This window comes from Ursus maritimus, unplaced genomic scaffold, assembly GCF_017311325.1.
Source record: "Ursus maritimus isolate PB19 unplaced genomic scaffold, ASM1731132v1 scaffold_2, whole genome shotgun sequence".
Taxonomy (NCBI): domain Eukaryota; kingdom Metazoa; phylum Chordata; class Mammalia; order Carnivora; family Ursidae; genus Ursus; species Ursus maritimus.
In genome coordinates, this window is record NW_024424452.1 from 24484930 (window position 1) to 24511081 (window position 26152).

The 26152-nt window shown below is 45.3% G+C and overlaps 1 protein-coding gene across 3 annotated transcripts in view; it reads right to left on the minus strand.

Moving 5' to 3' along the window:
- VPS35L (VPS35 endosomal protein sorting factor like) overlaps window positions 1–26152 on the minus strand; it is a 109804-nt gene that overhangs the window by 57348 nt on the left and 26304 nt on the right. For 2 of the 3 annotated variants that reach the window (XM_008696954.2, XM_008696953.2), the window contains exons 8-14: window positions 25220–25304; window positions 18729–18788; window positions 13579–13675; window positions 12821–12868; window positions 11437–11530; window positions 7807–7884; window positions 7190–7312 (exon numbers count right to left, since the gene is read on the minus strand). In XM_008696954.2, the coding sequence (XP_008695176.2) occupies window positions 7190–7312; window positions 7807–7884; window positions 11437–11530; window positions 12821–12868; window positions 13579–13675; window positions 18729–18788; window positions 25220–25304 (585 nt within the window). Of the gene's footprint in view, window positions 1–7189; window positions 7313–7806; window positions 7885–11436; window positions 11531–12820; window positions 12869–13578; window positions 13676–18728; window positions 18789–25219; window positions 25305–26152 lie in introns of those variants that run through there. The other variant, XM_040635257.1, reaches the window with a different exon arrangement.

Below are 26152 nucleotides of genomic sequence, written 5' to 3' on the forward strand. Positions count from 1 at the left end.
ACAGAGGAGAGATGGACAGAACCTACCTGGCCCACAGCCTGCACTTGCTGTGTGAGAAAAGACACTGAATTATTTTTGTAGGGCCAATTAGATGTTTATTCCTTGTAGTCGGAAGCATCCCAGCGGACAATAAAATTGCCAATGTCACAGATGGCTTCCCTAATCCACTCATGGGATATTCATACTTGAAAAGTCATTCCTAAAGACCAGTATCAGAGTGGTTTCTGGAAAAGACTGATAAAGAGATATCCTGTAGGATGATCACACCGACACTGCCCAACACGCACAAGGAATCACTCATCAATACCTACTTACTGAGCAACTTTAAGATACTAACCACCATCGTAGGCAGCGGGGACAGGGCAGTGAGAAAATCAAACAGAAAACCATGCCCTTACGTGGCTTATTCTCTCTCTTACACACACGCACGCACACAAGTAAATGAGAGCTCTTGGCCCACCACTTCTGAAAAGATGAACTAGGGCAAATGCCAACAAATGGACAAAACATTCTGGCCATTAAGATAAATGCTTAAAGGGGCGCCTGGGTGGTGCAGTCGTTAAGCGTCTGCCTTTGGCTCAGGGCGTGATCCCGGGGTCCTGGGATCGAGCCCCACATCGGGCTCCTCCGCTATGAGCCTGCTTCTTCCTCTCCCACTCCCCCTGCTTGTGTTCCCTCTCTCGCTGGCTGTCTCTCTCTGTCAAATAAATAAATAAAAATCTACAAAAAAAAAAAAAAGATAAATGCTTAAAAAGTTCTCTTTCACAGGAGATGAATACACTAAAAACATATACAAACATGTAACTTAAAAAAAAAAAAAAAAAGCTCTGCTATCACATAGGAATATAGAAAATACTAAGTGTCCAGGGAGCCAAAGGATATGGATCCCAGGCACATCTGTTAGAGATTATAAATTTTTTTTTTTTTCTGAGAAGCGACAGGATCGATTATCTTTGGCAAGAACAAGACGAACAACAACAGTTCAAACCAGACTGAGACTGAAACAAGCCTGTTGGCTGGGATGAACCATGAAAATGTGCAGCTCAGCGTTTCGTTTGCACACACACATCAGAACTTGAAGGTGCAGGGGACTCGGACAGCCCCTACGTTTCATTTCTTTATATATACATTTGTTTTATTAAAATTATAAAAATACGGGCGCCTAGGTGACTTCGTCGGTTAAGCATCCAACTCTTGATTCTGGCTCAGGTCCGTGATCTCAGGGTCTGGGAATGGAGCCCTCCGTCGGGCTCCACGCTCAGTGGAGAGTCTGCTTGAGATTCTCTCTCCATCTGCCCCTCCCTCCCCTCTAATAAATAAACCTTTAAAAAATATAAAATAAGAAAAATAAAAACTATAAAAATAAGAAACGTATGGTAAAAAAGTTCCCACGCGACTGCCGTGCCGTAAGTAAAAGGCAAACGCCTTCCCTCCCAACTCCTGCTTCCTAGTGATCACCACTGTCAACATTTTGGTGTTTATCTTTCTAGACCTTTGTTTATGCCTCGTACATATATAACTTTTATCATAAAAGTCCAGTTTGGGGGTTTTTGTCTTACAGTAACGAGTAGTCATATACATATTGGGCCACAACTTGCCTTTTTTACTCCAGAATCTAGTACGGGCTGGCTCTTCCCACGTAACTACACACACATCAATCTGCCTCATTCTTTTTAACGGCTGAGGAATCCCTACCACGCATGTAACATTACTGTTCAGATTGCTCCTGATAGATTTTTAAACGTTTTTTTATTTTGAACCAGTTACAGAATTATAAAAGATTGTAAAAATAATAGAGGAGATCCTGAGGACCCGTCACCCAGCTCCTCCCAATGGTGACATCTTCTTTAACGAGAGGGCATTATCAAAGCCAGGAAAGTGACGCTGGTATAATACAATTAACTAGAATATTTCACCAGGTTTTCCATTCACGCTTTACTGCGGGGGAAGGGTATATCTTTGTGACATTTCACTAACATATATGGATTTCTATAACCACCACCATATTTAACTGCTGGATTTTTTAAGGTTATCTCCAGATGAGAGTTATTTACATACTTCAAAAGTACAGGAGAAGCAAAAGAAGTTGGGCCGACACCGCACTTCTGCTTTCTAACCTAACACTGACTCATATGCAGCTCAGAGTGCTTTCAGATTTGTATTCCTGCTTTTACCAGGTAAACTTCCAATCAGTGTTTACAAGTATGGCTTCATAAAAAAAAAAAAAAAAAGAGAGAGAGAATTAAAAGATATTCTGTATCATATTTTCCTTCTTTTTCTAAATGAAGCAAACATGGAAAGGGTGGGCAAAATCATATACTGATCTTACGCCCCTTCCCTCCTGGCCAGACCTGGTATGTTCAAATCTCAAAGAAAATATCTCAATGTGAATAAAAAGAAATCCTATATTCCAGGCATTAAAAGGAGAAATGTTTACATGTTCCTATTATTTCTCTTTGGGAACTTTTTTTCCTAATTCAAAAGAACAAAAATGATATTCCCATACGTGTCAGAGGGATTCAACAATGGCTAACGCTAGTCTTAGATTGGCATTACCAGCCTAAAATTCACATTTTAGAATATCTCAAGTGCAACTTATAGTTTTCCCATTAGGTAACAGTCCCATGAGTCGATTTGTTAGGGCCTTCAAGTCCCTCCTTAAATGTAGCCATTAACAAGAATTATCTAGGGGCGCCTGAAGCGTCTACCTTCCGCTCAGGGCGTGATCCCAGCATTCTGGGATCGAGCCCTGCCTCAGGCTCCTCCGCTGGGAGCCTGCTTCTTCCTCTCCCATTCCCCCTGCTTGTGTTCCCTCTCTCGCTGGCTGTCTCTCTCTCCATAAAATAAATAAAATCTTTAAGAAAAAAAAAAGTTATCTAGAAAGAAAGAGTTGAGGAGTTGAGAGAACAGATCTGTTGGGTTCAGAGTTACTGCCAACATGGCTCCATGTCTTCAATTCTTTCTAGTTCTGTGACCCTAGCAAGTTGCAAGCCTCGGGTGCCTCGTCTGTAAAATGGGGATAACAATGGTACCTAGTCTAGGGAAACTGAGACCAAAGTAAGGTGGCCCAAATAAAGGAACTAACACAGGGCTTGGCACCCAGTGAGCCTCAGAAAAAGGTGATTGTGTGAAGGGCTCTAAAGCTTAGCATCTCTGACTCACTTCCCTCCTCCATTCCTCACATCCAGAAACCTGACTCTGAACACTTCCTGATGTGACTGAGGATCAGAGAACTTTCTTAACAGGTAATCGTTTTAATGTTAAGTGAGGGAAAAGCACCATAAAATTACACGAAAATCCTCATCTATAAAACAAAAGTAGAGCAAGAGCTAGAGTGGACAGAGAAATGTTAATATGGGAACGTATCAAAATGTTAACATGGCAGGATTTTAGGTGGCTGTTTTTCTCCTTTTCACTGTTCTATCTTTTCTAAATATGAATACATATTTTTATTTATTTATTTGGGGGGGAGAGGGAAGGAGAGGGACAGAGAGAGAGCGAGTGCGTGAACGGGGCGAGGGGCAGAGGGAGAGAGAGAATCCCAACCAGACTCCCAACCGAGCGCAGAGCCCAAGGTGGGGCTCGATCCCAGGACCCCAAGATCATGACCTGAGCTGAAATCAAGAGTTAGACGTTCAACCGATGGAGCCACCCGGCCGCCCCTGAGTACATATTTTTCTTAATAAATGTTTTTTGATTAGGAAATTCTCTCCTATCCATTCTGTCTCATTTTTCCCCCCCTACAGCTACCAACCCTTCTCCTTTTTCTGATCTGTCTGGTCTGCTTCTGCCAATTTGATCTCCAAGCACTGCTTGTTTCAAATCGTTCTCCTCATCAAAAATCTCCAAGAGCTGCCCGACCTCTACCACGTTATGTTCAACAACCTCTGTAGGCTGGTCCATGCCCAGCCAGCCTAATTTCTCACTCTTCTCCAGTAAGGCTGGTCTCCTTATTATGCCTCTTACCTGCCTCAGTCCCTTCCTTGGCCCTTACTTCTCCCTCCCCCACCCCGCCCCCTGCTTGCTTCCTGACTTTCAAGTCGGTCCAGATCCCCATCTGCCTCAGTGAGTCCTGTAAAGACCAAACAACAATGGCAGTCACCCCCTCTGCCTGGTGCCCCCATCCCTTGGCCACACACAGATGGGCAGTATCATGGTCACTCCACGATAGCCCTTCAAGGAAGGTTCTATTATTAGCCCCGTTTTACAGCTGGTAAAAGACATCAAGTAGCCCAAGGCAACACAGCCGCAATCTGAACCCAGGTCTGCCCCACTGTCCGCCCCAGCCTCTCCTGGGGCACCTGCCTCTTCGCTCAACCGACATTTACAACCTGCACCTCGAGGACTTAGTAAAGGACCTCTCGGGATTCCCCGTCAGACGACACTCGCCACTCACGTCCGGGACCAGGCCTTTTTCCTTCTACACCTCCCACGCCACCCCTAACAAACGAAAAGCTGCTGCAAAGGCTGAGAGGCTTACCAAGGGTTTTGTTTCCACCGCCCAAAACCAGATCTTGTGAAATGGTTACTTTGTTTCTGTGCAGAACGTGCCTGAAATCGAGGGCACAAATCCGTTTTATACTTACTACCGTTTTATTTTAGTTGTGTAACGGGGAAAGAAAAAATCCTATCTTCAAACAGCAACAAAAAAGCCTTTCTGAATAATCACTCCCTAATTTTTTTTCTTTTTTGGAATTTGGGATTTCAATTTCAATCTGAAATTTCACAGGACAGATATTCGTAGCTGAAGGCTTTTCTCCTGTCCCCCCATCGTGCTTGAGGGGCCTGTATATTACCAGCAGCCGCAGCCAAACAGACAATCCCCTGCTTTGGCGGCCCGGCCCAACTCCCCAGGTGACACATCCCAGCCACTCAGATTTTTCGGCATCAGACACGTGCATTTGCAACACCACCTTCCACACGACATTGATTCTTCTACATTTTGAAAATGACTAACATTTTTTTAATGAGACGCTGCAGGTTCCTTATTTAAGTGCCCCAAGAATCAGAGTTTATTATTATCCAGGTGACCTAATTTTTTTAATCACTTCTTCTGGCGCAGTAATGATTTCCTAGAGTTTTGCTCCCTGGGAAAGCTCTACTCCCAGCTTCTGTCATCCTTTGAGATTACTGGTGCTTAAAATAAAAGGAAGAATGCCTTATGACAGGTACTTTTTGTTTCAATCCAATTTGGCCTTTTGTTAAAATAAGGAGAAAAAAACGTGAGTGGTCCCATTTTCAAACACGTCAGTCCTGCTCCTGTGTTTCAGTCACGCGGCTGAACAGGTAGAGAGGCTGTCTTTCTGCACTCAGGCTCGTGCTCCCTCTCCCCGGGAGCCTCGGCCGCCATATGGTTGCTGAGACTCCCGAACACCTTCCAAACAATCTTCCATTCATACTGACTTGATTCAAAATCAACTCAATGGTTAAAAAAAAAAAAAAAGGTCACCAGAAATATAAGATGCCCCTGTTTTTCCCTCATACTTCAGGATTTGGGAAAATTAAAATGTAAGGCACGCAAATATTTAGCTGAAAAGTTAGAAGTCACACGTAGGCCAAGAAACCTAAGTTAAGATGATGCCAAATCTCACCTTCCAGAGATATTTTGACATGCCTCCTCCCCAGTTCTCGTGCGCAGATAAATATCATGTTTGCAATCCCGACAACACAACAAACACCCGGTACTATGTGCGGGGCACTCCACCAAGCAACACAAACGGATCAGCCCATGCGATCCGTGCAAAAAACCAAAAAACAAGAATTAATGCTTCTGTTTCATAGATGAAGAAAAAAGGCTGAATGGTTAGGGACAAGCAACGTGGCTGTGCCTCTGTCCCCACAGCTGTAAGCAATGGGGCTCGATTCAGACCCAGGCCCTCCGGCTCCAGGGCCCACACTTGAACCCTAGGCCATGCAACCACTGAGGACACACACAGCAAGGTGTGTAAACTCCTTTTGTGACACACCAATTATTGTGAGCACCCTTAGGTCCATATGTACAGGTCTTCATCGTGGTCCTCCATCATTCTAAGTGGGCCCCGACATATTCCACTGTATCTCCATGGATTCCAAAGTCTACCCAATTTCCTTGTGATGGCTGTTTCTGATGCTGGGCCAGCCCAAACAACCCACACATCTGTGTGTACGTGTGTGTGCCTGTGTCTTTATACACTTGTCCAATGATGTCTGTGTGATATTCTTAGAAGTGGGAGGGCTTAGTCAAAGTCATGTCCTTTTTTCTCTTTCTTTGGGATGTAAGTTTGCAGCTTGTGGGAAAAGGCAGGTATACCTGAACTTTACTCTACACTATGCATCCTTGTTTTGTAGCCAGACCCCTGTCCCTCCTCCCCAAAGGATCAATTCTGAGCCACCTGTTGAAGACGCTTCATCTATCACGGTGGTTACTGTGCCGACTAGAACTGATGTTCTACTTCTCAGTCTCACGTAAGAAAAAAGTATTTCTGCTGTGATTCCGATTGTACTTTGATTCCTAACAATGCTTCAATTAGACCAAAAAAAAAAAAAAAAAAAAAAAAGAGGGTGCCTGGATGGCTCAGTTAAGTGTCTGCCTTCAGCTCAGGTCATGATCTCAGGGTCCTGGGATGGAGCCCCACGTTGGGGCTCCCTGCTCAGCGGGGAGTCTGCTGCTTCCTCTCCCTCCCCTGCTCATTCTCTCTCTCTCTCTCAAATAAATAATAAAATCTTTAAAAAAAAAAAATCTTATCAATGCAATCACATGTCTGAGTTTCACTTTCTCTCTGTAAAATAAAACTATTACCTGCTCTCCTGACTTCTTAGATTATCACAAACACGAGAGAGGGGCATGAAGATTAGTGAAGAGGCGATGAAACCCACCGGCCCTGGAGCCACATCGCACAGTTTGTGCCCAGTCACCACCACCTTCGAGCTCTGCGACCTCCCAGAGGTGTCTCTCTGCCCTCACCGAGCCTCCCTCCCAGAGCTGCTAACGAGACAATCTAGGAGCAGCACTGTGCACGGCACCGGACAACACGGTGAGCCCTAAGGAACGGCCAGCTAGCACTGGGGTGGCTGTCGCTGTTACAGAAAGACTCTGTTTACGTGAACGGGCACACTGGTGCAGAGGTCATTACGACAGAATCTGGAAGAGCGGGGAGCCCCAGCCTTTCTGCTCTGCGTGCACTTCACGCTGACGCCACGTGGCAGTTACCTCGGGGGCGTGGTAGGAGATGCACTGGAAGATCCAGTCCATGGCAGGCGAGTACAGGGGCAGGTAGGATGGCAGCTCGACTCCCTGGACCACCAGCTGGTTCTGGACCGTATCCCCATGAATCTACAGGAGACCAAATAAACACTGAGAAAAGGAAGGGAATAATAATAAACAACGAGCACGTAACTCACAGGCTGTGCGTACTTATAAGGATTTGGATGGCCCCGAGAGAAATAGCCTGGTTTCTCAGGTTGTTTTTTTTTTTTTTAAACTAGAAAAAACACACAGAAAGTTTCCCATGTCACCAAGCTGAGCTCTTTTGGGAATGTACGCCATGCGAAGAAATAACCTGATAAAAATGGAGCCAGCAGATGCGAGCAAGAAAGGCTGATCAACTGGAGACATTTCCTGTTAACACATGCATATTAATTCTCCCTGCTTGTTCAGTACAATCAACACATTTTAATTGGCTGTAACAGACTCGAGTGTAATTTTCAAGGGTTTACACATTTAAAGAGCCTTAAGGCAATCTCAACTTGGAAATCCAACTGGGTTTCGTGAATTCGTGATCGTGTAACTGTTAGGTCAATGAGCTGTTCTGCCAGCGTTACTCTTACCTGTTTGAATGTGAGGAGGAAGTCAAAAAAGTTCTTATTCAGACTTTCTTTGAGATGTGGAGCCACTTCCATTCCCACCTGGAGCCAAACAAAAGAAACTACCTTGACTACTGAAAAACAGGTTGCAAGTAATAGATACAGTAGGATGCCATTGTTATAAATTAAAAACATATACGGAAATAAACGTAGGCACAGAGAAGTCCAGAAAGTTTCTATTCTTTTTCCTTATCTATTTTCTTATTCAAGAAGCATGGATGCTTTTAGAAGAAAAACCACAGGAGCTATTTTTAATGGAAAAAAAAAAAAAAGGCAACATTTGCAGTAATCACCTTCGCAATTTCCCAAAGGTAATGAATGTATTTCTGAACAGATGACCAAGAGAACAAATCAATACGGCACAAAGGAAGAATGTATTCTCAAGACTGTGTATACAGTATTCTCTTGCTCTCAAAAAAATGATAAACACATGTGGCTGCACTTTTATTAAATGAAGCAAAAAAGACTGGTACGGAAGAGAGTCAGCTGGGACTTCACTGTTGCATTGTTAAAATATACAGACTCATTCTTTGCTAGGCAGTCACGGAAGCAGACAAGTTTTTAATGTATTTTAAGCCATTTTATATAAGACGAGCATGAAGCGTAACAATGCTAAAACCCACTGGCTCCTGCATTTGTTGTTTAAAAAACAGACTGTAACATTCCAGCTGAAAAAAATGTGCTAATCCTAGAGAAGGCGGCTGGAGCCCTGGGGCTGGATGGAAAAATGAAGGTATGAGCTACGGAGGGCAGTTCATGTGTTTCATGGGTTCAGTTCCCTAAACTGAACCCCTCAGATGCACCTCCATTCCGAGTTGTTGCTTCAGCACAAAAACAACTTTGTAGAAGGTGCTTCTCTGGGACCCGGTTTCTTCAAATGGGTCCTCCCCCTGCTCGAAGTCATGAAGATTAACGATAATGATGTTTGGGTTTTTTTTTTGTTTTTTTTTTTCAGACTGTGAAGAATTCCTTTGAGAAGAATTATGCGAGATCCATTGGGGCGCTAAACTCCAAGGGCAGCTCTGTGGCTGTTGAGGATGTTTTCAAGGACAAGCAGGAGATTAAAAAAAAAAAAAAAAAAATACAACGAATGTCAACATAGTTCTACTGTGTTCTATTGTCTTTCCTTCCACTTAATCATATTGTAGAAAAAGCAATAATTATCCGTTAGGCGACAGCAAAGGAAGACCCAGTGGACAAGCAATGGTGATGAGCTGAAGAGGCCGTGACTTAGCAGAGGAGTTAATCATACTTTCCTTTAATAAACAGCTTCGAGCTCCCCCCACGCCCTGCCCACTCACTGCTTTTCTGTGTTTTGTTTATTTCTTTCCATCAAGACAAATGAGCAGCTTGGAAATCTGCTTGGGTCTAAAAGATTCCTACCCCGAGAAGCAAGGGTAGTGGCTCATGATTTCCATCTGCTGTTTCCGCCTGCCTGGCATGTATTTCCTATTTCTGGTATCAGCAAGTTGGATTTGTCTTTGGGGAAGCAAACCTCCCTCTCAGACCATGAGGTCTCTGGAGGAGCTGTATTCATCCCACCCTGAGGTCCAGGGGCGGGCACATGATCCGGGCCTGTTCAACAGACACATCCCATCCCATGGCCACAGCCTATGGATGGACAAGTGACCTTAGATGGCCCACTGAGACTCTGGCTGGCACTTCGAAGGTTCTCTTTCCACTGGGGTTCAGCAGTTAGGAGGATGGAAGCCTGAGGCTGTTGAGTAAGCCACAAAATGAAGTCAACCCAGAAGAGAGCAGAACTGAGTGACGAAGGAGAGGACAATTCCTGACAACACTCTCAAGACCCTGGATCTAGCCATGCCGGCATTACCACCAGATTTTTTAGACACAGGAGCCAATAAACCCTCTTTTTGCTTAAAACAGTATGAACTGGGTTTTTGTCGCTTACAACTGAAAGAATGCACAGACTGTCTTTTATTCTTTTATGTCAAAAGACTTGGTAGCTACCCAACCTGGGGAATTGATGCAAAGCCTGGGTTGACAAAAATGATTTCCACAAATAGACTGCATTTTATCACGTCTTCCTGGGATGGGTTCATTGTCACCAAAGTCTGAAGTTGCCACGTGCCATTTTATATGCCAGAAACACGATCTGTTCCCTAACCTGTGCAGCTTACTTCGGACTTTACAACTGGACCAGTTTGCAAAGAAGGCATATTTCCACCTTCTTCATTTCCCTTTAGGAACCAGAATCATCCTCGTCAAGACACAGAAGGACTCTGTATTACTCTATTATCCAACTGGTAAGTCTGAATAATGTGCTATGTATGATGAGGGGAAAGACAATGGAGCGCAAATATGCAGATGACAGTATCCTCACATCTCTCCCAGAGGACCCAACGCTGTTCTACACACAGTAGTCCCTCAGCAAACACGGACCCAGGAGGAGCATTCAAGCTTCAATATATTCCGAAGCTGAAGCCCTAGGATATTCTAGCTGATATTCCCGTATGGAAAACCCACGCCACGTTTCAAGCAGATGGCAGGGCATAAACACTTTGGCCTCTGTTACCAACGGGAAGTAGGCTGCTGTCCATTGAAAAGGGTCTTCTTTCCTTCCTGGTATCGGGGAACAGACCCATGAAAAGTGTCCTTCATTAGGATGTTTGCCATTCACTCTAAGGGCACTGACTGTTTGATTTCTTTGTGACACTTGAGACCATAAGGCTTCTGTCACTTGCTAGATGTCGTGTAAAAGTCAATCAAAGGCTACCAGTTCTTGCCTTCTGATTTACAAACATGACCGATCATTGGCAAGGGCCGGGGGAGACCCTGTAGCTTTGTCCTCAAGGAAGTCTGCGTTTCATCAGGACCCTACAAAACAGGGGCATTAAGCCCTCCTTCGAGGTGAAGAATGCTGACAGGACCAGCAAGGAGGACCCCCAGGGCAAGCCGATGGCAGCAGAGCCCCAATGGAAGCTGAAGAAGAATTAACCAGAATCTCTCTATGGGTTGCATTTTTCACAAATGAGAAAGTTTGAAGTAGAAGCTTCATGGTGCTTTGAGAGAGAAAAGGCTAAGTGATTTACAATCGGGACCACCTTCCCCATCAGTTGCAGAGAGAGGTCGGGAGCCGTCCGTGGCTGGGCTGCATGGACCCCGACTCCTGTCATCACACGCGGCACCTCGCCCTGCCAGACAGCCCCTGCCAACTCGCGCCCTGCGCCAACTCTTAAATGCGAGGACAGAGAAACTAAGAGAACTACCCGACCCAAGAGAAAGGGAAAGCCGATTGCGAGTCAATGAAAAGCAGCCTATCAGCCAAGAGGCCTTGGGAGCTTCCCTCCCAGCAAGAACTGGAGAAACAATTAATTCTGAAAACCAGTTCATTTATAAGAAGATGACCTTAGACGCCCCCTAATTAGAGTGATAGTAAGTGGGCCTACTTTAAAATTAATTTTTAAAAGAAATCCTACAGCTCGGCTTTCCGTGGAAGAGCTGTGTTCTAAAATTAGCAGCTAACGAAGTCCTTCTTGTAGGGACTTGGGAGGTGCCGGGGAAGCAGAAGTCCATGTGAGGGAGACGGAAGCAGCCCCGGGTGTGAGCGCACAGGGACCCGACGCGGCCTACCCGGCACAGATAGGCCCTGGCGTACACGGACACCAGCGGGTCTCCGATCCCGCGAATCATACACGTCAGCCGGGGCAGACATTCTGAAATCCCCCTGTTAGAAACAAAAAGAGGGCAGCATTACACTCCATGTGAGAACTCTCTGTTCTTTTATTTTTAACATAAAGCTACACTTTCTCAATGTAGGGGGACCAAAAAAAAAAAAAAATCAAGTTTTAGAGACCAACCAAGGCCAAAGTTAGCATTATCTGAGGCAATGTAACAACAGTCTTTCTCTCTGAACACAATTCATTCATTGACTGGCTTCTATCATCTTTACCATTTGCTCAGTGCTGGAGTCTAACCTCTCCTTTTCTGCCCATTTGAGGTCATATTTATTTTATTAGTTTAACAGTTTCTGTCCCCCGATTATTTTCCATCCGCTGATCACTCCTTGATCTTCTCCATGTTCTCACCGTGTCTATATTCCTTTGGCGCTGACTTACTGTCCTCTGCCACACTCCTTCCTTGCACCCGACTCCTGGCACCTCAGGCTGGCACCAGCGATCCCCCGTCGATGTGAATTGTGACGGATTTATTTCTCCTGCAACGTTGGACTTCCCTCTGCCTTACGCATTATCCTTCTCAAATGGTGAGGCAAAACAATTTCTCTGGCACCACTGTTATCCCTCAAAACTACCCCGGACACCCTGAGATCCAAATCAAATGTACTTGGTACATACTCTAAACCCAATAAAACTACTTGACTATGAAGCACCGTGAGTCTTGGCCCCTGGCGTCAGGGAGTTTACTATCTACAGGCCATTCCACGTGACCTAGCGTGCTGTCGGCTCTGCAGAAAACTGATCTGGTTTCTCCCAGCCCCGGAGGCTCCTCTCAAAACAAGGCCCAAGGTAACCCAGAGTAGCATGGGGCCCAGTGGCAAAGGCTTTTGCTTCTGACATCATCTTCAGCACCGTTTTCAGCAGCATCAGTTAATACTGAGCATGAACCCACTATGTGCCAGGCACTGCTCTCAACAAAACCTCACCGACCTCTTTTTAGGGCCTCGCTCGCAGAGGAGGAGACTGAGGGTCAGAGATGCTTAAGAACTTGCCAAAGACCACACAGCTACTAAAGGTAGAGTGAGGATTCTTCCATGAACCACTCAACCACCTTCTCCTAGCTGGAGTTTTCTTCTCCATCAAATCGGAATCATAAGGGTATCTCCAACCTTATCAAGTTTCTGTTTAGATCAGAGGAGAAAATGCACAGAAGGTGCTTAGCACCGGATCTGCTACACGCTAAGTACCCCATGAACGATGGCTGCTATTACACCGCCATGAGTGCGTGCGTGAGATTTCTTGGAAATGTTATGGTTCTAGACATTGAGGAAGAGCCTTACGTTTTGGAGAGGAACTTGTTACACTTCAGGATGGATGCTTCCACGTAACTACAAAAAATTCCGTTAAGGAAGACATTTTCCAGACGGCCTATGGCAAAAAGACTAGACCACTCACGAGCAGGGCTTAGCACAACTTCAGGACAGGGAGCCTCTCAGCAGCCCAGAGAAGGACGCCAGCTAACAGCTTGTGGTTTCCACAGTTGGTTTTCAAGGTTTCCTACTTACTGAAAATACATTTTGGGGGAAAAAATTACATGCTGATTCACGGTTGCATGCTGAAGTTTAAACTGCGTTGAGCATTTCCAAACGAGGCTTTACGGGGAAACAATGAACTTTAGATAACCAAGATTCATTTGTGTGTAAGTCAAACTCTGCTCTTCAAAACTGGCACCTGTGCAGAGAAGCCTGACCCTGTTCCTTTCAAGCTTTTGGAACCAGAGAAAACACATAAAGATGAAGCATTTTAATTGAGAGAATTAATGTGGGAATGTTCCTCTAGGAAACAAAAGCCTGGTACATGGCATCATATTCAAAGTAAGAAAACAGAACACTATTTGGGGAGAGAGGAGTCCAAAAGTTTCGACAATGTGGTTGGCCCTGGATTTTCAGGCTAGCAACCGTAACAGGACCAAACTTTCGACAGGAATTTCAGGGCATCCCATCACATGGCTTCTATTAATGGTGGAACTTTTTCAGCCTATCTTTAAAATCATCAGACAAAAAAAAAAAAAAAAAAAAAAAAAAAAAAAAAAGGATACAATCTTGGAATGAGTTCCCTGATGGAAGCAATCTTGAAAAACCAATTTAAGCATGTTTCTTTGGCCGTGTCATTTACATTCTCTGGAGAGAAGTGATCTGAAATACAAAAACAATACCCATCAGCTCTGCTAATTCTCTGGATCTGTTACAGCTGCTACGGGTCCTGAGATAGGAGAACGTTACAAAGGACAAGAAGGGGTGGTCTCCCCAGTTCTTCTAGGTCTTTCCTTCCAAGTATTATTAGGAGACAATTGGCGACAGCGATGGCTTACAGATGAGGCTTTCCAAGCACTGCTCAGAGTGTTTTTATAGACTTCAGGTCACCTCATCCCCACAACATTCCTCCACAATATATACCTTTTTTTTTTTTTTAAGATCTTATTTATTAGAGAGAGTGAGTGGGTAAGACAGCACAAGCAGTGGTGATTTTTTTAAAAATCAATTAAAAAGGGAGAAGTTAATCATTTTAGAAGACAACAAATTCTAGCTTGCTGCTCTCATTTTGTTGTGCAGAGAGTCATTTTTCGTCCCTGACTGCTTTCTGCAACTTGGTGGCACACGATTAAGGTGATCGAAATTCCGAGAGAATCAGCAAAAAGATAAACGTCCAGGTACTTCCTAGCAGAGAACAGTCACTAGTCACAACTGCAGATATTCTGGAATTGCAATTGCAGGTATTTATCTGTTTCTGGATGGTACGGAATGCTTCATTCATTCAAGAACTATTCACTCGCCAGTTCCAACGGGAAGGGAAATTACCATTACCCCTTTCCTGCCCTGAACCCGTGCACTTAAAAGTAACTTTTTTTTTCAAGTTCCAAAAGATCCAGACAGGAAAAGATAAGGGTTATTCTTGAATTCATTTTTCAATCGTGCCTTGGGGAAAAAGGACGGGTGGGATTAATTTCCCTTCGTATGACTGAATCATGGGACCTGAAATCCAAAAGCAAAAATAAGTCTCTGAGGTCATCTAATAAAACCCCTCAATTTACAGATGAGGGAACGGAGATTCAGAAGAGAGCTGACATCACTGTAAGTTATAACCCTGACAGGAGCCTTGTCTGCTGAAGCCCAAGGCTGGACATGGGAGACCCCGGGGACACAGAAAGGCAAGCTGTCCTGGTGTCTACACGGCCTGTAAACTACACAACAATCTGCACGTGCCAATACAAAGGCTTCAGGCTTTCCTTTCAGCTCAAGAGATCATTTAAGAGAAAACGATGTTAAGGCAGGACTTTAAAATCCTGTAGCAAAGTGGGGCGCCTGGTTGGCTCAGTCAATAGAGCACACAAGTCCTCATCTTGGGGTCATGAGTTGAAGCTCCATGTTGGGCGTAGAGCTTACTCAAAAAATAAAAAATTAATGTATTAAAATCTTGTAGCAAAGTAAATCTTAGATTCCTGTACTTCATCTGCTCAACACAAATGTTTTCAGAACCAACTAAAAGTGTATTCTAGCTCTTAAGAGATAACAATACACAGGGGCGCCTGGGTGGCACAGCGGTTAAGCGTCTACCTTCGACTCAGGGCGTGATCCCGGCATTCTGGGATCAAGCCCCACATCAGGCTCCTCTGCTATGAGCCTGCTTCTTCCTCTCCCACTTCCCCTGCTTGTGTTCCCTCTCTCGCTGGCTGTCTCTGTCTCTAATAAATAAATAAAATCTTTAAAAAAAAAAAAAAAAGAGAGATAACAGTACACAAGATAGACCTTGTCCTCATGAAGCTTATATTCCAGCAGAGGGAAAAACATAAGGAAGAACGAAAAGTATAATCAGGTAATATCCAGTAATAGCCAATACTACGAAAGATATAAAACTAAGTATTAGACTAGAGAGTGATTTTGGGGGTGCAGTTTCATTAGACAGGGTGGTCAGAGAAGGCTCTGGTACAGGTGGCATTTAAGCTGAGCCCTGAACTGGAAAACGGAGCCAGCCATGTTTAGATGTGGAGGAAATGTATTCCAGCAAGAGAAAACATTAAGTGCAAAGGTCCTGAGGTAGATAATGACTGCTGGTCAGAGAAGAACAAAAGCAAGGCAATGGGGCAAGCAGGAAGGAGAAAACCAGGCATTGCACACCAAGTCATACAGGGCTAGAGCCTTGGTAAGGAGTTTGAGAGTTTTTCTAGGTGCAACAGAAACTCTCTGAAGGGTTCTGGGCAAAGGAATGGCCTCACATGACATGATTTACACCTTAGCACTTGGGCTGCTTACACAGAGAATGAATTCAGAATGTGGAAATTAATTCAGAGACTTCGACGGAGCAAAGACTCTGCCTTCTATTCCCACTTATTTTTCTTTTATGGTGCTTCTCTTATCAACCCTGAACTTCTGTGGATATTTTAGGAGGAGGGAGGAGACCAGTGAGTCTAGCTCTCTTTCCTTTGCCAAGTCTCTACCCTCGGAGCGAGAGGTCTCTTTACATAACAGTGCATGTAGGGACGCCATCATAGTACGCGCCTCAAAGGCCAGGTCAGTTAAGGACGTGGCTTGTCCAGATGCAGCCTACACAGCCATGGGGAGAAACCGAAGATGGGACTGCCTACAGCCGACAACAAGCACAACACGACAAACTCAAGTTCTTTCTCCCAAGATGGAAATAAAGTCACTTTATCACTTAGAGTAGATGGTCTCTCCACACATATGCTGGATTAAGAAATGGTAGGGAAAAACTACCACATAGAGTAAGATGTACTTTCCATGACCCCAAAGGACACTGGTATCCTTCTAAACTCATAAAAGGTATGTATGCCTCAGTTCAAATTCCTGAAGGTGAAGGGCTCAGAAATTAAATTCACCAGTCGGAACTTGATTCAACTGGAAAGAATGAGTACACATGCCACCGGATTCCTCTGTGTACATAATCTCTTTAGGCAGAATTCCACACAGTAGATTTCAAAAGCTTTCTTCATAATTATTAAGAGACATCCCCCAAATCACTGACATTTTGGAGAGAAATTTGCCCTTTTCCCTCTCAGGTTCTTAGAACCAGAGAACACTACATGCAGATGAAGATTTTCACTGAAGGAAAAAAAAAAATTAAGAAATTATTCTCAAGAAAAACAAAAGCCTGATTTGCATCGCTTGAAGTAAAAAAAAAAATATATCAGGGAAGGAAGAGTTTCAGTGATAAAAGTGCTAATTAATAAATTTAGACAAGGATTGGAAATGAATATGAAAATAGTCTTTTATCTTGAACTTTTATAGTTTAGGTATGAGGTTGTTAGTAATTTTTCCTTAATTGGCTCTAAAATATTGTTTGTATACTTAGTGAAAATTGGGAGGAAGGAAAATTACTGCAGTAGATGTAAACTCGAAGGCCTCTGGGGGTTAGGAACAAATATTCTCATGTAGTTAGGTGTACAACAATGGGAAGTAGTAGATTGTGTATCAAAAAGCGTTTTAAAAAATGCTGTTGGAGGGGCGCCTGGGTGGCTCAGTTGGTTAGGCATCTGACTTGGGTCATGTGATCAAGCCCCACGTCAGGCTCCATGCTCAGCGGGGAGTCTGCTTGAGATTCTCTATCTTTCTCTCTCCTCCGCCTACCCCACTCTCTAAAATAAATATTGGGGGGGGGGGAATGCTGTTGTAGGGGCACCTGGCTGGCTCAGTCTGTGGAGCGTGTGACTCAAGATCTTAGGAGTTCAAGACCCATATTGGGTGTAGAGATTACTTAGAAATAAAATCATTTAAAAAAGAATACTGTTGTAGCCACAAAAAAACACCTATTTGGGTTTAATTCTGCTTATAGGTGAGCATTTACTGCTGCTTACTTGTATGGCATAGAAGTTGGCAAGTTTAAATTAAATAAGGGCATCCAGAGTTCCCAAATTCTTAAAGCTGACAGAGAAGGCCTTTGCACTCAAGCTGACCCCTGTTTTCCTCTCCAGGCTCACTGCCTCCCAATCGGAAACACCTTAGAACATGGAAGGAGCTGTTAACAACAGGACAGGTGTGATGTGGTGGAGGGAAGGGTCTAGAGCAGCACCATCCAATAGAAATATCATGTGAGCCATGGTCAAAGAGCTAGAACAAGTGAAATTTTAGTAAAATGCTTCATTTAACCCAATCCATCCAAAATGTCATTTCAACATGTGATCAATTTAAAAAAATCATCGGTGAGATACTTCATGGACTTTTGTTTAAGTCTCTGAAATCCAGTGTATTTTAACACACACAGCACACCCTCCATTTGGACTGGCCTGATCTCAAGTGCCCTACACGACCAGTGGCCACCATGTTGGATGGTACAGATGCAACTTAAGAGCAAGCCTCCCACTGGCTGGCGGCAGGGCTGAGCGCAAGTCCTTGGCTCTTCCCCCATGGGTTTGCTCATCTGACACTAGATGACTCTTCCTGCCCCAAAGGTCTGTGGAGTTCTGTCTCTGAGAAATAGCTGTATTAAATCGGTTTTAAATAACAGATACAGAGATGGATGAAAGAATCAGTGAACAAGTGAAGAGGTCCATTATGGGTTACTGTCGCCGATGCCATCATCTGGCTGAGAGCAGGAGCAGCTGGAGCAAGGTCACTGTTGTAACTTGTGTGGATGAGAACCTTGCCTTACAGCAGCTCTAGGAACTTGAAAGGAGGGACCAGAGGTAACGGAAGCTGTTGCCAGACAAATCGTCATCGTTTATGTGACAACAGGGATTCAAAATCAAGTTGTCCCATTATAACCCCGTGAGAATTTAAAATGGATTGGCAATAAATTTAACGCACATATCACTTAGGCACACACTGTAAATGCAAAGTATCTGTTATTGATTGATTTGACCTTGTCTTTAGTATATATAAAGTTGGTTTCTGCAGTTTGCTTCTCAAGAGAGATAGGCAGTAAAAAAGAAAAAAAAAAGTTGAGCAGTTGAGGAATTTAAGTTGATATAAAAGTTCAGCTGAATCTAGTTGTAATAGCTTTTCATTTTCATGGATTCAAATTACTTGCCCAAATTCTTAGCCAGGCCATTTAAAAACCTAATGTTTTTAGGAAACTGAGATGATCAGAAATCTGCAAAGGTGTTTCTTCTACTTTTAACACACCAAAAAAACAAAATAAATCTCATACTGAGCCTCCATAAATCCTGACTTGATAGAAAGCTTCTAATCACAACCCCAGGGCAGAATGAAACCGGTAGAACAGCTTTGACATTACCTGGTAAGACGCTGCGGTTATCCACACACATGGAGAAGATGCGCTCGTACACGAGCTTTCCTGGGGAGAAAAGGACAGATGGTGTTAGCGTCAGGCTCTTCGGGAGCAAACACTAAATAATCGTTTGTTAATTAGGGACAGAGCTGGCGGTTCCCAGAGCACTTTAACTTGTGATAGTATGCTGCCACCTAGTGGGATGAATTTTAAGCCGTGTTTCTTTGTTTCTGTTTTTAATAACATGAGGGGACTTTCACTTTCTGAGATGAAGGGAAGTCATCCTTCTCCCCTTAGCAAGGGGAACTTAGGGCCAAGGGGACCTCAGGCACCTCCATTCACTCAAGAGCGAACAGTCCACGTTATGCTTCTAAGCCAGAGGCTGCAGATGGGCAGCTTGGGGTGGAATCCAGCCGGGTATCCACTTTGCATGGCCCACAACACGAAGGCCCACAAAGTGCTTTAACATTTTTTTTTTAATTAGTTGCCAACAGGTAAAAAGTTTTCACATGAAAAACCCAATTTCCTGCTTCTTCACAAATGATGTGCCAAAAATGGCCTATATCCCTACAGGATAAAAATGAGCTATGACAGGGGAAGCCTGAGTGGCTCAGTCGGTCAAGCATCTACTTTCAGCTCAGGTCATGATCCTGGGGTCCTGGGATCAAGCCCTGCATCAGCGTCCTGCTCAGCAGGGAGCCTACTTCTCCCTCTCCCTCAGCCTTGCTGCTCCCCTGCTTGTCCTGTCTCTCAAATAAATAAATAAAATCTTTTTTAAAAAAAAGTCTCTTTAAAAAAAAACGAGCTACGACAAACTAGTAGCTGACCCTTCAAATGACATATATACCACCCCGTTCGTGGCATGGTCCCAGTCTCCAGCTTGCGTTCTCCCAGCAACGTCCTGCTTCACTCCTTTATGTGCTCTGCCTGGTGCCCAGAAGCACAGAAATTTGAGATTCAACTACAAGCGCTACAAGGGGAGAAATTTGTGTCTGTTTTGTTTATGGATCTATACCCAGCACTAAGGTCAGTGCCTGGCACACCATGGACGCTCAGTATTTGCTAGATGCATAAATAAACATATTTTAGGTGATGTGGGTCATAGGTCATGCTGCAACTATTTAAAGCTGCTGTTGTAGCTCAGAAGGAATCACAGACAATGTATAAATAAATGGATGTGGTTGGTTGTGCTCCAACAACAATAATAAAACTTTATTTACAAGAACAAGTGGGCAGGGAAGATTTAATCTAACACTAAAAGCTTTATTCTGTGTTATTTTAGAAAATACTATCAACATCGAAGGGATAAAAATTATAGTTCTATTCCTTTCCTGGAGCCTTCCACATCACCTTTCATGTCAAAGGTATTTCCCTGAGCTCTTGCGTTTCCCCACCCCCACAATCCCATCATTCAGGCAAGCAAAGAACCACACAACCAGTCCTCACAGGGAAAAAGAGACCGGAAGTTCTAAGACGGTGAAGACAAATGACTTCACCAAGAAATGACACAAGGCTAGGACAAAGGGGAGGAAGACATCCGAGAGAAGAGGAACCAACTAGGTGCCTCTCCCAGTGTGGACTACTTATGTTACAATCACATGAAGACACTTGTTGAAAAGGCATATTCCTCGGGCCCTCCTCAGCGCTAGCGAAGAATAGTATTTTGGAAGGGGAGGACTAGGAATGTGAATTTTGAATAACCTCGCGAGGGAGTTCCTGTATACACTCAGGCGTGAGAACCACGGATTTAGGCAAACACCACAGGTCTCTGAGCTAAAACCTGCCTTGGGTGTGGGAATCTCTAAAAACAGTGACAAGCCTCCCTCTTCCCTCTAAACCAGTGGTCCCCAACCTTGGCTACACACTCGAAGCAGCTGGGATGCCTGAAAAATAGGCTGGTGTCTGTGTCCCCAGAGGTTCTGATAGAAAGGATCTGGGGTGCAGCTTGACCATTGGGAGTGTTTTTAAAGCTCCCCGAGTGTGCAGCCAAGGATGGAAACCCCTGCTCTACACCATCAGTTCAACTGAGAAGCTCCCAGAAAGCCTCAGGGAATAAACCCCAGTTCTCAAAGCCACCTGCCTTTTTCCTCCTGGCAGGAAGTGCTTTCCTTACCTGTGGCCAACGGCTCCCACGGCAGCCACACCTGGGGTCATGACGGGCCTCCCCTGTGAGGACCACAGAACACGGCACTGGAACTGCATATCATTTTTACCTTGGGCCATGACACAGCAAGCCATGCTGGTAACCAACCCCTCACCTCCTATGGTACATGGACCGGACTTAAGAGCACAAAACGTCTTTACGTCCTCCACAAAAAGCCTGCCATTGCTCTAAAACCACAGTTTTTATATTGTACCTTCAGACTACCCTAAAGGCTAAGGGGCTTTTAACTACAAAATCATTTTTGGCCAAACAAGTTTGGTGAATATTTTTTTCCTTCGTTAGGTTAGAGGACAACTGTCTTGAGAAATAACCCAATCCTAGATTTCCTTTCCTGACTCACTGTCTTATAAAACAAGAACACTAAAATAGATAATTTTCTGAGCACTTACTTTGTACCAGGTACTGTTCAAAGCTGCTTACACTGATCCTGCCAGCAAACTCTTCAAAGAGGAAAAACGTTATATGCTTCCTATGTGTTCTCTGAACTCCCTCCAGAAACCCCCAGAGGCAGGATCTATTATGGCCATTTTACAAGGGAAGAAACCGAGGCTCAGGTGCCCATGACTTTGGGAGAGGAGGTACAGGCATGGGACGTGGGCAGAGAGACGCCAGAGTCCAGCTCTGTGCTCGGTGCCTCCAGTGAAATCCCCCTGCAAGCCCAGCATATGCCTTCTCGTCTGCACATGCTCAGGGCCATATCCCACATCCCTGCCCAGCAAGATGCTCCCACCTTCAGTCAATCATGTCAACCACTAAACACCTGCCCCCATACGGTCAAGCACCCCCGCTCAGAGCAGTGTTACAACGACGCACACGAGACGGATCTCAGCGCTCCGATCTTCCACCCAAGCCAGGCAGACTCCCGCCCCTTTGGTGAAGGGTGAAAACTACACATTCTGTTCTGCGCAGAGCACAACAGAGTCTCCTTGAGCACCTGCAGACGCCCGCCACCTCACAATCCTGAGGAATGTTATTCGCAACAGATCCTGACAAGGGCACCCCTGGGAACACTGTCTGGACGTGGAGGAAAGGAGAATGGTGTTGAAAGCCGGTACCTCATTTGAATGTTCGGTTTTAAAAAAGAAAAACATTCCCCTGCTTCAAAATTCAAAAAAGGCTGTAGAAGATACTGAGGGAAATTTCTCTCTGGCCCATCCCCATCCACTTCCCGGCCCCCGCCAATCTCTGAGGACTCCCACTTCTACAGAATTTCTTGGACACCCTCCTACACATTTCTTCAGGCAAATAAAAGTGAATGTGAAAAGTATTCTCATTTCTCCTCCTTTCTTACACAAAACAGAACATACTCTACAGCTGTTCTGTATCTTGACTTTTTCACATGACGACATATATACCCTGGAGATCTCTCCACGTTGGAACACGGAGCACAGCCTCATTCTTCCTTGCGGGCTTCCTATGCTCCAGGGTATGGATGGACCGTCATTTCTTTAACTGGTCCCCTAGTGATGGCCACTTGGGTTGTTTCCAAGATTCTGCTATCACAAATGGGATGAATTCCCAGCGGTGAAGCTGCCGGGGTCAAACGTACACGCATTTATAATTTTCATGGAGAGCAACAATTCCCCCGTGAGCCAAGTACAAGAGAAACCAAACAGGTCTTTGACTACAGAGAAAACTCAGAATCCCAGCTCTGCCGCTTGCTCCCTTTGCGACCCTGGGCAAGCTACTTTACTTCCCTGTGCCTCAGGCCCCTCGCAGGTCGTGATGAAGACATGATGTAATATCTCTAAACCACTCAGAACAGAGGCAGGCCCAAGGACGTAATGCGTTGAGGGCTTATCACTGCTATTACCAACTCTCAGCCCAGCTACTTTCTGGGGTAGGGCAAGACAAGACATCTGCACTATCTCCCAGCTTGCCACGGGATGGGACTGGGGTGCCGCCAGCAGAGGCTGGTAGCACGGCTGCCCAAAATTCTCACAAGGTTAATGTCCGGGTCTGGCCAGGCTTGTAGATTAGAAACCGATCCACTGGCGTCCCTGTACTAGTCTCCCTCAGGATGCTGAGTCATGCAGAAGAAACTTGCAGGAGGCAGGCGAGGGAAACCAGAAGGCCGGTGTGTTAAGCCACCATGAGAAACAGAACTGTCAGGAGAAACAGACACAACCACCGACCTCTCTCCCTGCCTGATGTCCTCGCTGCTGAAGGCAAGCTGCGGTTGAGGACAAGTCAAGGCCCAAAGGGTATGGGTATCTATTCTGAAAGCCTAACTCACCCATCCATTCTAAAAATCCATTCATTCTCTCCATCCCCACTGCCTCCCCAGCCTCCCACCTTAAGTGCCAGGATGGCCGCTAACCAAGCCCCCCCACCTCCGCCCTACAGTTTCAACAAACAGCCAGTAAAACTCAAATCCCATCACGTCCCCTCTCTGCTTAACACTCCCTGTGGTTCCTTATGTCCTCAGATCAAAGCCCAAGTCCTTCCAATGGCGCCCAAGGCCCGCCAGGACCTCTGGCCACGTCAGCTCCTACGGCACCACCCTGAAGACCCCTGCCAGGCACCCCCGCCTCTTCAAACCTGCCAGGCATGCTCCCACCCCAGGGCCTCTGCACCCGCTGTCCTGGGCCTAATGTGGCCACACTCTCCCTCCCCGAGAGAGCATGTGGCTCAGCTCTCCTCTCCCTCAAGCCCTTGCTCAAATAGCAAGGTCTCAGCAGGGCCTCCTGTGGCCGCCCTATCTGAAATGGCAACCTCCTCCACCCCTAGCCCACCTTCCCTCAATTCCCCTCACCCTCATGTTTTGTTTTTCCCTCCAGAGTGCTTATCATCACCTGACATACAATTGGGTTTACTTGTTGAGCAAATCCCCTTTCACAGAACATAAGCCCCCAAAGGCAAGGATTTTTGTCTTTTTGCTGATACATCCTTGGTACTTGGCAGAATGCCTGGGCCACCTGACCCTGACCGGCCATCACTCAGCCAGGCCAGCTCATCTTGGGGTCCAGTTAGCTTCCACCCCCTTTCTTCTAGCAACAGCATCACCTTTCTTCTTTGGGGTGACCCGAGCCTGAATAACGTGCATACTCATCCCCCAGAAGCATGAATGACTTGACTTGTGATCCAACCAGGCCAAGGAGATGGAATTCTGGGACTTTTTATTCAGTGTTTGGAAGACAGAAGCTCTTCCCTTATACTGGGACAACTAGCAGAATGACTGATACAAGCTGATAACACCTTCAGAGTTTAAGAATGAAGCAAACCCAAGGGCAAGTACTAGAAAAAATACCAACACACTGTTTGAGTTCCTGAATCCAGAAACTACTCCCGGACTTTTCAACATTAGCCAATAAATACCCCCTTTTCCCAAGACTAGTAGGAGTTAGACTTTCTTATATCATTTGTTCTAGCTAATACACTCAGTCCCCAGTCTCCTGTGAAGTAAATGGGGGTCTCCGCTTGATATTTTGTTTTCTGCCATATTAGATCTTTCTATGGGCTTCAACGAGACTTGCTGGGTTGGGAGTCCACTGGTCCCTCCTTGGCAAGAAAGCAAATGTCTCTGTTCTGCGATCACCGCTCGGAAGGCGACTCTGTCTGCTAGTTCTTGGGGAGGACCTTGCCATTGAACATCACACAGAGTTTAGAGGGCTGCAAGGCTTTGTGCTCTGGCCACTGATGACCACCAAGGAGCACAAAGGCCTCCTGTGTCTCCAGAGGGGCCCCAGGTTCTTCTCTTCAGTCTGGATCATTCTGCTGGGGAGGGGGGGGGGCTGGGACGAGGGGCAGTCGTGATGCGGCAGGAAACCTCACAAGAGCTGCCATAGTCAGTCCAGGCAGGAGAGGACTGTGGCTTGGACTAAGCAGTTCAGTGAAGACAGATAAAAACGGACAAAGTGAAGGGAGACCCAGGAGACCAAAGAACCTGGAGACAGGTTGGACATGGGGCGCAGGGGAGAAGACTTTCACATTTCCAGCTCGGGCACAGGGCACATGGTGCTGCCATTCCCTGGGACAGAAACCCACCGTGGGTGCTGGGAAGAGAATCTGAGTTTGGTTCTGATGAAGTGAGTTCCAGGCACCATGACATGTGAAGGGGCAGGAGCTGGCTTAGACCGGATGTGTGTCCCGTGCTCCCCCACCCCTCACTCACTTGCTTCCCTAACCTCTCAGGAGGTTAGAAAACACATCACTTACGATTCTCTCAAAACAGCAACCTTGTTAAGGAGTGGGGCTGGGGGAGTGGTTTGGTCTCCCTCATGTTTCACCCAACTACTTAAACCACAACAGAAATTAAAGCACCACGACCACCCAACTTCTGGGGGGGGGGGAGTACTTCCTAGGTTGGAAGATGAACAGGACTAGTACTTACCAAACGTATCAAGTATGTCGGTGATAAGGACAAATTTGCTTGGGTAGAACCGAATAACGCTTGTGTCCGAGAGAAGCTTTGAACACTAAAAAAAAGAAGAGAAAAGGAAATTCACTCTGTCGTGTCTGACTTGGTTGCAGTGCTCCAGGCCTGGAAAATTAATTTCTACAAACAAGTGCAGGTGCTTGCCATGTGCCGAGCCCCATGCCAGACACTGGGGACATAATGAGAAGCAAAACCACTGTCCCTTTGACAAGGGGGCCAGACTGCTGACAACAGAGCCTCATGAGGAAAGACTCCATCACCTCCCTCCAAGAAAGCCACAGGACTGACGAATCTTATCCAGAAGGGTCTCTGCTTACACACGGAACGAGGGTCGGCATCAAAGTCACCAAGGGAGGTCAAGGACACCTCTCCCATAGGTGTCCTCACAGAGGACTCCAGCTTTGTTCCAAAGTGCTTTTCCGCATGACCTCTTCTGGTTTATCTCAGGATGGTCTTGATTCTTCAACATTCTTTTCTATGACATGACCCCAGAAGTACATCCCCAGGGTTTCTTAAATGAGTTTTTTTTTTTTTTTAATTGAAGTACAGTTGACACACAATGTGAGTTTCAGGTGTACAACATGGCATTAGACAACTCTGTACGTTATGTTCACAAGTGTAGTTACCATCTGTCACCATAAAACATCATCACAATAGCACTGACTATATTCCCTAGGCTGTATGTTTTATCCCCATAGCATCTATTATTTATCCTCACTTCCAAATTTCCCCTCTAAAAGGAAACACGACGAGCTTCAAAGAGCACGTTTCTCTGCAACTATGATATGCAACACTGGGAACATTTTGGCTTTGCAGGGAATCGCTCAATCCCTATGTTTGTATCACTCACACCAAAGGACCATCGACATATTCAGATCTTTTTTATTT